General features: G+C 39.5%; 1 protein-coding gene across 1 annotated transcript in view; it reads right to left on the minus strand.

The window, feature by feature from the left end:
* Blimp-1 (PR domain zinc finger protein 1) overlaps window positions 1-14,056 on the minus strand; it is a 91,619-nt gene that overhangs the window by 40,054 nt on the left and 37,509 nt on the right. The window contains exon 2 of the mRNA XM_068227046.1: window positions 13,108-13,281. Coding sequence (XP_068083147.1) covers window positions 13,108-13,281 — 174 coding nt within the window. The remainder of the gene's footprint in view (window positions 1-13,107; window positions 13,282-14,056) is intronic.

Genomic DNA, 14,056 nt, shown 5'->3' on the forward strand with positions numbered 1-14,056 from the left:
CTGACTTTTCCGTCCTCCCAATAGTTTAAAAAGTAGTTACATGGGACTTTGTAAGAACATTAATGCAGTATTCGGGAGACAGTAAGTTCGAACTCCACTGTCGGCATCCCTGAAAATGGTTTTCCGTGGTTTCCCATTTTCACACCAGGAAAATGCTGGGACTGTACCTTAATTAAGGCCACGGCCGATTCCTTCCCACTCCTAGCCCTTTCCAGTCCTATCGTCGCCATAAGACCTATCTGTGTCGGTGCGACGTAAAGCAACTAGCAAGAAAGAACATTAATGTAGTTTTATTGTACGGAATCGTCTAATGCAGGCTGAAAATAATTAAATCAAGAGAGAATTGTGAGTACTTTCGTTACCTTCCATTATACAGGGTGACAGACAGGATGAAATTAGGTTTGGATATTAGGTTTTCTATACGGCTAAAATTACAATGCATTCTTTGAAACAGAACCTATCCAATAAATGCCACGAACTGGGTAGCATTTAGTTAACGGTATTACCGTATTTAGGGTAAATACAGAGGTCCTTTGTACCTATAAGTTTTAACAGATAAGTTAGCCTGTATTAAGATAGATTTTTTGCCGATATCTGTAAAGCATGCAGACGGCCTTAGTGCAGTTGATAAACACTACATAAAGCAGGCAGTGAAATGCATAAACACCAGCTATGTATTACTGATACTGTATTTGACATCCGCTTTGTTTTATTTCGTTCGTATGATCATTCGTTCTTTTTTCAGTTGAAGGAATAAAATATGACAATTGGTGTTTACTGATTATTAATTTTAATGTATCATTTAAAAAACAAACAAAACCTGTTGTGTTTGTTCGTTAATTATAATGATTATTATTATCATTATCACCGTCATTTATATTTATAACTAGAAATAACAAGCCCTCTGTGGAATACATGTGGAGATGTGTGTCTGATAGTGCACATTGTATAAAAAACGCTGGACATGACAATATAACTGTTTAGGAGACCACAACAGACGTGTGTTAGGGGAAGGGGGATTCGGGTCGTGCCACCCAACTATTTATAGACTTCACATCTGCAATTTCAACTCCGAATACAAACAAGATACCGGCCAACCGACCAGTCTAGTTCAACGCTTTACGGCACCTGCCTGTCCTCATAAAACCGAGAGATGGATAAGTCAAATCCTCTGCAGCCTTCCCTTGTTTATCATGATTTCCCATTTCAAACAAAGCTAAGCCATCTTGATTACAGGCTATGGAAGCTTCTGGAAGAGATGAAGGTCAAAAGTAGCCTTTAGCATCTCTTATTTTAGAGAAATGAGTCTCTGAGTACTCAAAGGATTCACCAGTATTATCTTCCACAAAAAGTTTCAAGAGACCTTATTCTTGTGCCATATAGGAAGAAGTATATCGGAAGATATCGCTAGAGGATTGTATAAAATAATACGTTCCTTCAAAGGAGGACCTTACCATATGTTGTTGTGTCATTGCTCGACTGTCTCAGAAGCATGAAAAAACCTTCTTCTAATTCAAGCAACAAATTGATATAAATCTGACAGAAATGTTCATTTTGATGAAGCAATGGAAAATTTCCATTCTTCTGAGACTAATGGCAAAAAGAGTGCAATTTCACTAGACAAAAGAGTAACTGAATGGGTGGGTATATTTCTAGAAAACAGAACTCAGAGAATTAGAGTAGGTGAATCTTTTTCTGACTCTGTAATAATTAAAGAAGTGGAATCAGAGATAAGACTGTTTTCAGATGATGTTATTCTGTATACAGTAATAAATAATAAATGTTAAAAGATTGTGAGCAACTGCAAAATGACTTCGATAGTGTTGTGAGATGGACAGCAGGCAATGGTATGATGATAAACGGGGTAAAGTAAACTCGTGTCCTCATCCCGAGGTAGTGCAGCTCTTTTCAGGCACACCCCCATTGGAGGTGAGCTGCATGTACCATTTCAACCACATACCAGCCCTCCTGCCATTCGTAAATTGCTGGCAGCACCGGGAATCGAACCCGGGCCCCCAAGGACGGCAGCTAATAACACTAACCGTTACGCTACGGAGGCGGACATAAACGGGGTTAAAAGTCAGGTTGTGAGTTTCACAAATACGAAAAGTCCTCGCAGTTTTAATTACTGCGTTGATGGGGTGAAAGTTCCTTTTGGGGATCATTGTGAGTACCTAGGTGTTAATATAAGGAAAGATCTTCATTCGGGTAATCACATAAATATGATTGTAAATAGAGGGTACAGATCGCTGCACGTGGTTTTAAGGGTATTTCGGTGGTAGTAGTAAGGATGTAAAGGAGAGGAGGGCATATAAGTCTCTGGTAAGACTCCAACTAGAGTATGGTTCTAGTGTATGGAACCCTAACCAGGATTACTTGATTCAAGAACTGGAAAAAATCCAAAGAAAAGCGGCTCGATTTGTTCTGGGTGACTTCCGACAAAGGAGCAGCGTTACAAAAATGTTGCAAAGTTTGGGCTGGGAAGATGTGGGAGAAAGGAAACGAGCTGCTGAACTAGGTGGTATGTTCCGAGCTGTCAGGGGTGAAATGGCGTGGAATGACATCAGAAGACGAATAAGTTTGAGTGGTGTCTTTAAAAGTAGGGAAGATCACAACATGAAGATAAAGCTGGAATTCAAGAGGACAAATTGGGGCAAATATTTGTTTTTAGAAAGGGGAGTTAGGGATTGGAATAATTTATCAAGGGAGATGTTCAATAAATTTCCAATTTCTTTGCACTCATTTAAGAAAAGGCTAGGAAAACAACAGATAGGGAATCTGCCACCTGGGCGACTGCCCTAAACGCAGATCAGTAGTGACTGATTGACTGATTGATTGAGTTACTTCACAACAAAAATATAAGAAAGGAATTATATTCCTCGTTTTACCTTGTTTTCAATTCATCAGCATTGTTAAACTGTAAACACATAACAAAAACTGTTAGGAGAATGCTCGCACAAACAGATTTTCCTGTCGATTATCACCTTCAAATACTACCGGACAGAGACAGGACAGAAACTGCCAAGTTGGGCTCAGAAGCCCAGTGCTATACCGTCCGAGCTACTCAGCCCGGCGAATTTACTATTGACTCGCACTTTAATATAACAACAAGAACAACAAAAACACAATAAAATGAAAAATATAATGTTTCATCATCTTGTGAAAATCTGTGTTTACGGCTGGACAGCAGTCAGACTTATGAATCACAAGACCTGAGTCGTACTTCCTCTTAAAGCAGTAATCACCACCACCACCACCGGACCTGATTCTTCTCAGTCTTGGATTTTTACCACTAGTTGGTAGGTGGATAAAATGAACTTTTACGGCCGTAAGCCTTTCCGGACGCCAACCCTATACAGAGGGATGCATTCACTACTGAGTGTTTCTATGGTGATTGGTACTGTGTAGAGATGAGAAGAATGCAAGAATGAGGAATGTGGCCTGCAAGCACGAACTTCCTGTTCAGCCCAGACAGATCGGCTCTTATCTGCTCGTGTCTGCTACACGAAAACATTGACTCACATATTTCAGTTCGCTGGATTACAACTGACAAGAGCGAAGAGATGCCAGTAGAAGATAATATAAAGTCGCCTGGATAGTAGCGGGGTTGCTATGGTAACCATTGCGTCACTGGCTCTGTTGGTGAAAACCCCTTCGCCCCGTTCTTCACCGGGCAAGTGCATTCTTCTAATCTCCCAACAGTAGTGCGACGTGTTTTTGTATGTAAATGAAGATACATAGTAAGACGAGCACAAACACCCAGCCTCAGAGCTAGAGGAATTAAACCACGATTGCGGTTAAAAACACCCGACCAAGCCGGGAATAGAACATAAGGTGATCTGAAGACAAGGATACTACCCTGACCATTCAGGTAAGGAACAGGTCTAGCACAAGCCTTGAGTGATGGTCCAAATACATGTTAGTATCATAACCCACTGCAATATATTTCATAAACGACATTTATTTTAAGCACAAGTACCAAACAAAAAATAATCCTTTCCTTTAGAACTTACTTCCATTTAATTCAAAACGATGCTTTAAATAAAAGAGGATAACTTGGAGAAGTCCTTCAAGCAATGAAAGTTTTGTGCTCGATAGCTAAATACCAATTGCCATATGCCTTAGGGCCTAATCTTCTCCTTCATTAAAAGATAAAATAAAGTTTCCTTACGCTGCAGTAAATAGGTACTCTGTTTCTTGTTAAGAACAAAACTCCAGACCCTATGGTGGTACAGTCCTGCTGGGCCTTCACTTACAAAGCCTGCAGATTACAATGTGACGCACGGTCAGCGTGACGAATCCTCTCAGCCATTATTCTTGGTTTTCTTGACCGGGACCGTTATTTCACCGTCTGATTGCTTCTCAGTTGCTCCCATATAGGTTGTATGGACCTCGAATCGGTTCTTAGATCCAGGTAAGTCGAACCCAGAGCCTGCGGGTAAGAGGCAGGCTCACTACTCCTAAACCGCGGGATCGCTGTATGTGAAGATCAGACGACCGAAATTAAACATTTTCCCGGAAGAATTTAATTTTAATAGTTTATACTTATTCTTGCTTTCTTGTTTGTAAGCTGCGAAATTCGACGCCTGTGAAAGTGAATAATATTGTAATATTGTTTTTTCAGTCGACCAAAATGTAATGATGATAATGCAATTTTCCGTTGTTTGTATTATGTCCCACTAATTATTTTTGAGAGAGGATGAGCCTAAGTTGGCGGTTTCAGTCTCGTGGTATTTAAGAGCGCTCAAATACTGTACATCAGCCTCGAGTCTGTAGATTTACACCGCCACGAAGCAGAACTGTGTGACAAAATTCGGGCATCTCGGTGTCTACAAAAGCAATAAAAGTAGTCAGTGGGACATGAAACCAGTAACATTATTATTAATATTACTATTATCGTTAGAAAAACTGGGGACATCAGTGTGTGACTAAAACCGGACATTTCAGAGTGCAAAACACAACAGAATAAAACAGAAGTTTCCATTGCAATTATTTTCCTCTTTTAATTCAGCTTGTTGCTTATTCTTTCCTTCTCTTTTAACACAGGGGGATATTTTTGGAATCAAGCAGGAAAAATCCGCAAACCGGAAAATCTGGACGCGGAATATGGGAGCTTGCAGTAAAATATAAGTTATTTACTGAATAAATTCCACGTATCTTCTTAGACATTCATGACCTGGAGGCCCGACTTCCGCTTAGGGAAAGTTGCAGCTACTGACCTGAGATGGGCTATTTTCCAACCTTATCCCATATTTAGAGCTGTAAATATACCAGAACAAGTCATCACCATACAAATTTCTCACAAGAAGTTAGGCCAGTACACCGATCTAAAAACACAACGAAATGACCTTCATCATCATCATCATCGTCGTCTCTTCTTCTTTTGATGCTGTTGATTTTTCACCATATTCTGGTATGGTCGTGGGTGCGATCTGTATGCCACATATGAAACTGTCCCAATTTTACGGCCGGATGCCCTTCCTGACGCCAAGCCTGCGCAAGAGGATGTACTACAGTATATTCATTATTACGTGTTTCTGTGGTGGTTGGTAGTGTGGTATGTTGTTTGTGAGAACGACTGTGTGTATGAAAATTTACACAAAATTCCAGTCCCCGTACAAGAGGAATTAAGTAGATGTTCCTGTCGGAGATTTAAACAGAACGCTATGAACTAATGGCCGTAGTGCTGACCATTCAGCCAAGAAACCTGACATCACAATTCTTTTATATAAATATTATGTTTACTGCTAATATCTGAAGTTAACTGATGTACTAATGTAAAACCTTTCCTTCGTTTTCAGGCAGAACAATTACATAATATATTCCATAGGAAGTGCATGGCATACTGTACCGTATTTAATTTATTCCATAGAAATACAATGCTTTTTATTTCTCATTTACGAATTAATGAATATGATAATTAAAGGTAAATAAATGACAACATAAATGAATAATTATATAGTGCGGACGACTGCACTGTCATGCAACACAGACACAGACAGAGAAAGCAAGGGGCGATGACAATTACTCTGTTTAATATACTTTATCACAAGTTCCACTCTTTAAATACGAAATAAAAGTTAGTTCTTATTCACACACAATACTGTTATCATCATGAACAGCTTTTGATAATTATAAGGGTCTCATTGTGTGTAGTGTCTGAGGACATGATTGTCAGACAGCTGCGGTTTATTTAACTCTCGACAGGTTGTGTTACCTGTCATCCATATACAGTTTATTCTCTTATGTTGCACTGTGTTAGTTGCGAGCCTGTCCACGATAGGAAACAGTCACTTCCCACGTTTCTGGTACTCACTTCATAAACATTTGTAAGAGTATCTAAATTGAGAGGTGTGGTCCGAGGGAGCGAAAGAATATTCTCAAGTTGAAATACATCCCCTTTTATCGTTGGCTTCCACACATCTTCTTTCTCTACCCTTCTGACTTGAGACATTCTTGAACAAAGTTAGTACTGTATGCATTAAAAAATTCTCGGTTGCTACCTCAGACTGTGCGTCATTTAAATTTAAATTTGTATGTTCTATCTTGCACATAACTTGAACTATAGTTGACATGGCCATTGGACTATCAGCTGGCATCAAAGTGAGCGAAAAGTTTTTGAAGCATGGTCCTAACCATCCTCTAACCTTGCAGACGTGCTCCCTCAAAACAAGCGTTGCTGCCAAATATATCTCTTCCTCCACAACCACGTTTTATCCTAGTATCTAAAGCAGTACGTTCGTGTTTTATTTCTCTTTAGCGCTTTTACGGTTTAATGTCGTTGTGTCTAAGTTATTTGTAGAAGCCCACTGTTTCTTAATGCGTCTATAAACGTATGCCTTTCTGCGGAGGTGAGCAGCCAAGGGCTAGCTTGTAGAAAACCTGCTACTATGTAGAAGCACAGGCACACGCCGTTTAATGGCTTTCAGGGGTGTTAAGAGGCAAAATAAAGTGTTCCGCTACAACTCAAAGGCTGCAGGATGGGGATCTGATCGCAAATGCTTATTCGTCTGTCTTGTGTGGTGGTCGCTGTGCCCTCATCTCACGTATGTGTTCTAGGATACGAACTCTCAAGCTAAGGATTAAATAAAGCAAGATACTTACCACTACACGTACTAACGGACACCACAATGACACAGATTACAGACAGAATTCGCAGCCGCCATGAATACAGGAGATCTCTCTACCGCCAAGATTAAGTGAAAAAAAAAAACAGTGGGAGATGTCATTTTAAGCAATACATAAGAAATTATTCCGGTGGTTGGTACAAGGGATCAGAATATATATTTGAGAGGAAAAACTCCCTCATGTTGAAGTGTCTCGAAAGGAATTATTTTCTTATCTCCTTGCTAAGCACGTAAACATGCATGAGATAAAATATGCCTTATGTCCTTCAACATCATCATAATCAGCGGTAGAGTGTCGGCCTCCGGATCCCAAGATAGCGGGTTCAAACCCGGCAGAGGTAGTCGGATTTTTGAAGGGCGGATAAAAGTCCATTCGACACTCCATGTCGTACGATGTCGGCATGTAAAAGATCTCTGGTGACACATTTGGTGTTTACCCGACAAAATTCATTAAATCTCAGCCGTAGACGCCCAAGAGAGTTTCAGTTTACTCGGTCTGCCACCTAGTGGGGGCCTAGAGTAAAACGGAACGTCGAGATTGACGAGCAGACAGCCAGATGGCGTCAAATTGAAATGTCTGCACACGGTAGCTGATGCCATAAGATTATTATTATTATTATTATTATTATTATTATTATTATTATTATTATTATTATTATTATCATAATCTCTAGATATGTCCGGCTCCGTGACTAACTGTGTATTCTACTGGCCTATCGGATTCGATTCCCGCCCGGGTCGTAGATTTTAACCTTCACTGTTTAATTCCTCTGGCTCGATGTGTGGATGAATGTGCCGTCTTCAAGATTAGGTGTCATCCTAAGAAGGGTCCCATCCTCACTGATGCGCAAGTGATCCATAAGTCATCTCGAAGGATCTGCACCAGCACTCCGTATGCTATACACTATTATTATTATTATTATTATTATTATTATTATTATTATTATTTATAGAGATAGCTCTTGCGTAAAATATCATCATCAGCTCGTACTAGCAGTGCTACAATACCATCCAAGTTTGCTTGGATAATAAAATATGGCACAGCCTTAACAGTACCGGTATTAAAAAAAAACATGAGATATACGTCTTGAAACTTAGGACTTTGAGGTATCACTCACAAGCTCTTAAGCACGATTGGCTTGGGAAAAGAGGATATGTATTAATTTAAAAAAATCGTTTTTCCATGAGGCTTAAGTTCATCTCTACTCCTGAAACAAATGCATCACCAAGCCAGCCTATTCAGCAATCCTTGTGTCAATGACCACCTCAGCAAAGCAAAGTAACCGTTGTGGAGGGGAATTCGTAACGCCGACAGAAAAGGGATGCAGGTTAATTTCCGAGGCCAAACGCAACCAGACATATATCTAACCACCCTACCCCAGGAAACTGATGCTCAAGTCACTCTCCCGAAGATACTGAATATAACTTCTTCTTCTTCTTCTTCTTCTTCTTCTTCCCTTTCTTCTTCTTCTTCTTCAAACCGGGGTTGGTGAGTGTGCAAATTCTTTCGCACCGTACAGAAGCCAGTCTATTTACATCCCCGTATCCCTTTCCGGCCTTGATTTCGTCCATAAACTCTTGTCTTGATCTTCCCCTCTAATTACGGCCTTCTATTCTTTCCTCGAGTAACGTGGTCAACCAGCTTGGAAGTCGCAGCAGATGACCAACCATACCATTTCTTCTTTCTGCACATATGTTCAACAATATCCTCCTTTCACGTACTCGCGAGAGTTCCTTTTTATCTGTCTTTCTCTTGTCCAAGATATATTCACCGCCGGGCTGAGTGGCTCAGACGGTTGAGGCGCTGGCCTTCTGACCTCAACACGGCAGGTTCGATCCTGGCTTAGTCCGGTGGTATTTGGAGGTACTCAAATACGTCAGCCTCGTGTCGGTAGATTTACTGGCACGTAAAAGAACTCCTGCGGGACTAAATACCGGCACCTCGGCGTCTCCGAAAACCGTAAAAGAGTAGTTAGTGGGACGTAAAGCAAATAATATTATTAGATATATTCACCATTATCCTCCAGCACTACACCTCAAAAGTCTCAATTTTTTCCTGTAAATATTTTGATATTAGGGTCCAGGTTCTCTGAGACTTAATTTCCTAAGCTCCAGATGAAATATTTTACAAATGTTTTCTTCGTTCTAAGAGATATTTTTGGATGCTAATAAGCTTCTTTTCCTTTTTAATGCCTCCTTGGCTTGAGATGTTCGACATTTAATGTCGAGTCCACTTCTACCACCTGATCTTATCCAGCTCGCCAGTTGCCTGAAAGGTCACTATTTTCAGGACCTTCAAGCCACTCCTCAACGTTCTGTTTCCCATTTCATTACTTTGGTCTTCTTTTCTAAAGGACACATTTTTCTTTAAAAACAAAATTCACATGGTGAAGTGTGTCTTGTAGTTCATTATTACTCCCGATCAGGACAATATCGTCTGCAAAACAAACTGTTTGATAACACTAACAACTTACCCTTACTCCATTTGTGCAGGATTCGATGAACGCCTTCACTGCATACTCAGTGCCCTGGTTAAACAGCAGTGGAGATAGGCCACACCTATGTCTAATGCCTGTGTATAACTTCACCTGTAAATCTTCCTGTCCTATAAGAGTTTTCTGGTTGCTGTAAAGCTGAACGATTATTCTCCTGTGACTAAATTCTATCTCGAAATCTCTGAGTATTTTGAACATTTTGTTCTAGTCCACTTTGTCAAACGCTATTCCAATGTCAGTAAATACTATATTAAATATATTGAACATCAACTGGTCAGGTATACTACGAAATGCGCTTATTAGAGAGGGGACCCGAAACGCACGTACGAAGACAGATTATCTCGTTGTTAAATTAAAATTATTTTTTCAGCTTAGGCTATGCATGTATTCTTGGGATTTATGGGGCCACTCTGCTCATTTTGGATTCTGTCAAGGAGTTTAAGACCGGTTGCTGTTCCTGACGCCAAGTAATTTATCAGGCGAAAATTTCACTCCAGGATTTACAGTGAATCGAACATCAGTCGGATGGGTAGAAATCCAGGGGCTAAGCCAGTGTGCTTCGTAAGTAGAGAATTTAAAAAAATCAATCAATCAATCAATCAATCAATCAATCAATCAATCAATCAATCAATCGATCAATCAATCAATCAATCAATCAATCAATCAATCAGTGTTGCTACTACACCTCCCGCAGTTATACGCCTATGAAGTAATACCATGAAAGAGTTCACTAAACTAACATCAATTGTTCGTTCCGTGCTCCAAGGTTTACGGACAGGGAGCACATGGACTCCTCTCGGACGGATAATATTGTTTTCACAGCAGAAACCCCTGGGATGTCGGCAACTTACCGAACAGGAGCGTGTTGCAGACTACAATATATACAAGAAGGCAGGCGGTCGCTTCACTGCATGCATTATGTAAGACGCAGTGAGAATTTAAGAGTTCCAAGACAATTCCAGGACGATACTAGAGAGATTGGGTTCACTTAAACGAGCTATGGGAAAACTATGAATTTACTTTAACACTTTCTTCGAACGATTACAGCGCTAGAGTTGAATTATTTATTACATGATTTTCAAAACAATAGCATTATTTTGGAAAAAATCTCTGATAACGTTTTTTTACAAGGAATGAATGAAATACTTTTCACCGTGACATATATTACATCGAATGTTAATTATGATTGTCATCTGAATTTCACGTTTAACGTTCTAGGAACAAGCAGATGTCAACGACGCACTCCGGCTCAGATATGTCGCTTGATCATGTTTAAAAATGAGAATTCCGTGTCGCTGGCTTCCTACATCTGGAATATATTAAGACCTTTACCAATTAGAACGGATTTAAAACAAATAACGACGACGATGATGATGATGGTTATTATTATTATTATTATTATTATTATTATTATTATTATTATTATTATTATTATTATTATTATTATTATTATTTTCTTAATGTACCAGAATCAACTGACAGGGAACTGTGATATTTAAACATCCTCAAAGGCCATCTATTTCAGCCAGGATTGAGTCCCTTATCTTGTAAAGAGAAGGAATATGGCTAACGTTTGTACGTAGTCACTAAAACTGATACCTGAGCAGAATTTTCTCTGCAAGATTACTCCTGAATTTTATACCGACACTGTGCATTCATTGAATAACTGAATGCAAATTACCAGATAATCACAGAGAGAGAGGCTAGAGCTATATTATTTCTATCACGTGTGGAAGTTTTTGCCTTTGTATCCCTTAACCTATAAATCTCCCTGTCCTATGAGAGTTTTCTGGTTGCTGTAAAGCTGAACGATTATTATCCTGTGACTAAATTCTATCCCGAAATCTCTGAATATTTTGAACATTTTGTTCTAGTCCACTTTGTCAAACGCTATTCCAATATCAGTAAATACTATACTGAATACATTGAACATCAAATGGAAATTGGAAATTAGTAGTACATAGCCATTGCCATGTAGTCTATAATGCCAATTCTCTACCCTTCTCATCGTCTAAAAGCGTACACCCATTTTCTGATGCATAGGAAATTTCACTGCAGAGCACTGATTCATTGGTGTAAATCTCAACGTAACTGTCGGATGTTACACCACAGAGAATTAATTTATGAAGGTTTCATCGCTCAAAGTTGTATCTACAGTGCAGTACGGAGAATGGTTTACACCCTGTCGCTTTGATTATGTCTGTGAATTATGACGTTCCTCTTGTATAGTGCGGGTCGTTTGTAGCTTTCTTTATTGCGATCGAACCTTCTTTCACGGTGTCGTTTAGATTTTCTGCTAAGTTCTTTTTTTTCCTGTGTATTGATCATCTATCCGTGATCTTACCTGTTGTGTATTGTCGGTCACATTTTTCTATATATTTAGACGATAGCGCTTCTAAACTCAGTGTGTTGGGAGTATTAACTGTTACTGCACACCAGGGTAAAACTTGGTAGGCGGGTCCACGTGACGAGGGGCAGATAATGTTGCATTCGCAGCAGCTGAGTTCTGCCAATTATAAATTGTATAACACCACCTCTCCTAATCTACCTGCCAACATTCAGGTGTTGAGAATTTTTTCATCAACGGGACTCGAACCGGCTAACCATGCTATCAGACCAAGCAGGCTTGACACTCAACGATCATGACCACGGGCCGATATTGTCACGCCCAAAACACTGTGGCCGTGTAAACGACTCAGCCTACCCCATTTCATTTTTATCTAGCATTAATGCCACACATGGAATGGTCAAATGCACTCCATCAATAACGCTTTTAATTGAGGAGTAACTATTCAAAAGATGCTATTTCCACTTCCAAAAAATTATTTCGTCCACATGCATTACAGTAGTTGAATATTATCGATTGTCATCAGCAATTCAGACCAGGAAGATGAAATTCCTTGTGCCAACCCCGATCATGGGTACGATCCATTGGTCTTTTATTTTACGTTTCTTGTGCTTTTTGCACAACTTTATTAACGTAGAAACAGCACCTGAACAAACACTCCTTATTTGTCCAGACAGAAAAATATTGTGAGCTAGCACTGTAATAGCTGCTGCAGGATTTGAAGTATTCCAAAATTTTAGCTCTTCCCTAAAATGAGTCGCAGAAACTCACCAAGAGCGGTGGATTCTGAACCAAGGCTCTTCGAATATTGTGGCCGATTGTTCTTATCGTTTGGACCAGTATAACATTTCCATATATATATATTATGCCAGAATTAATCTCACAGATGCTACTGTGAGTGGGAGTAATATGGCAAGCTTGCTCCAAATTGTATTTATGAATCTTTTACTAGAGATGCTCAGACTTTTAGTTTGGAGAATGTAGAAAAATGACACGAAACATTTTTCATCGTACACTCGCGGGAAAAACTGTGGTTACAGAATACCATACGCTTGTTAATTGTAAATTTTTTCAGAACTAATATTTTTTATTTATAATATTTGTGAGAGAAGGAAAGAATGAGAAGGTTGATACTCACATCACTAAGGGCTTGACTGGGTTTGAGCACTAAATTTCGTGGCAGAGAACTTTCCGCCCGATTAGCACAACCTGGCTCAGTGGGAAGGTCGGGTACGATGTACACCGCATGCTGCTCGAACTCGTCCTCGCGCATGGAACTGAGGTCCCATGCGGGTCCCGATCCCACGCCCTCCTGAAAGCATAAGAAAATATTACGTGTTTAGTTCATATGGTTTTTGTTTGGAATATATTTCTCCAAATACTTTACAAAAGTATTTATATTCTCTTCAAACTCTCGTTCTCAAAATGAGGGAAGAATTTATGAGTAGGAATAGGTTAAAGTTCAATTTTATTTAGCAGGTTCGTAGCCTACACGACGACTGTGGAAATGGTAGAAGTTTTAAATGGTCAACCCCTCTTATTTATGCAAACCTGACAGACATGTGGTGCGGGCTACGAGATTACACACACTTACATCGGCTTACAGTCTAACCAGTACTGCATTTACATTCCTTCTCTATAACCAATCCTAGAGGAGAAAGGAGAATTTTGGTTAAAAGGAAGTCACAGAGAAAGATAGGATTGCAGAAAAATATGAGGTTGAAGAAAACGAGGATGGTTTGCTGCTACTTTCCAAAATACCTGTTTCGTTACTTTAGTTGCCTAAAGGCTTCTCATTTTCAGATTTAGAGAGAGAGAGAATCATAAGAAAAATTGCTTGAGGAACTGATAGAACAAATAAAGTGAAAGCTTATAAAAAAAAGAATGATCTGCACCCTAGACGTATGTATTCTGGCAAATCGGTTCTATTTTAAAGGAAAAGCGGAAGGTTTTTCACGAAGTTTTCTTGACATTAATTTAACAAGTTCTTTTCTCAGCTATTGGTTCATATCATTATAGTTTCAGCATCAAATGTGAGAAATAAGCGGAATAAGAATAATTTGGCAAATACAGACAGAGCGTACGCT

Source organism: Anabrus simplex, chromosome 1 (assembly GCF_040414725.1).
Source record: "Anabrus simplex isolate iqAnaSimp1 chromosome 1, ASM4041472v1, whole genome shotgun sequence".
NCBI classification, from domain to species: Eukaryota; Metazoa; Arthropoda; class Insecta; order Orthoptera; family Tettigoniidae; genus Anabrus; species Anabrus simplex.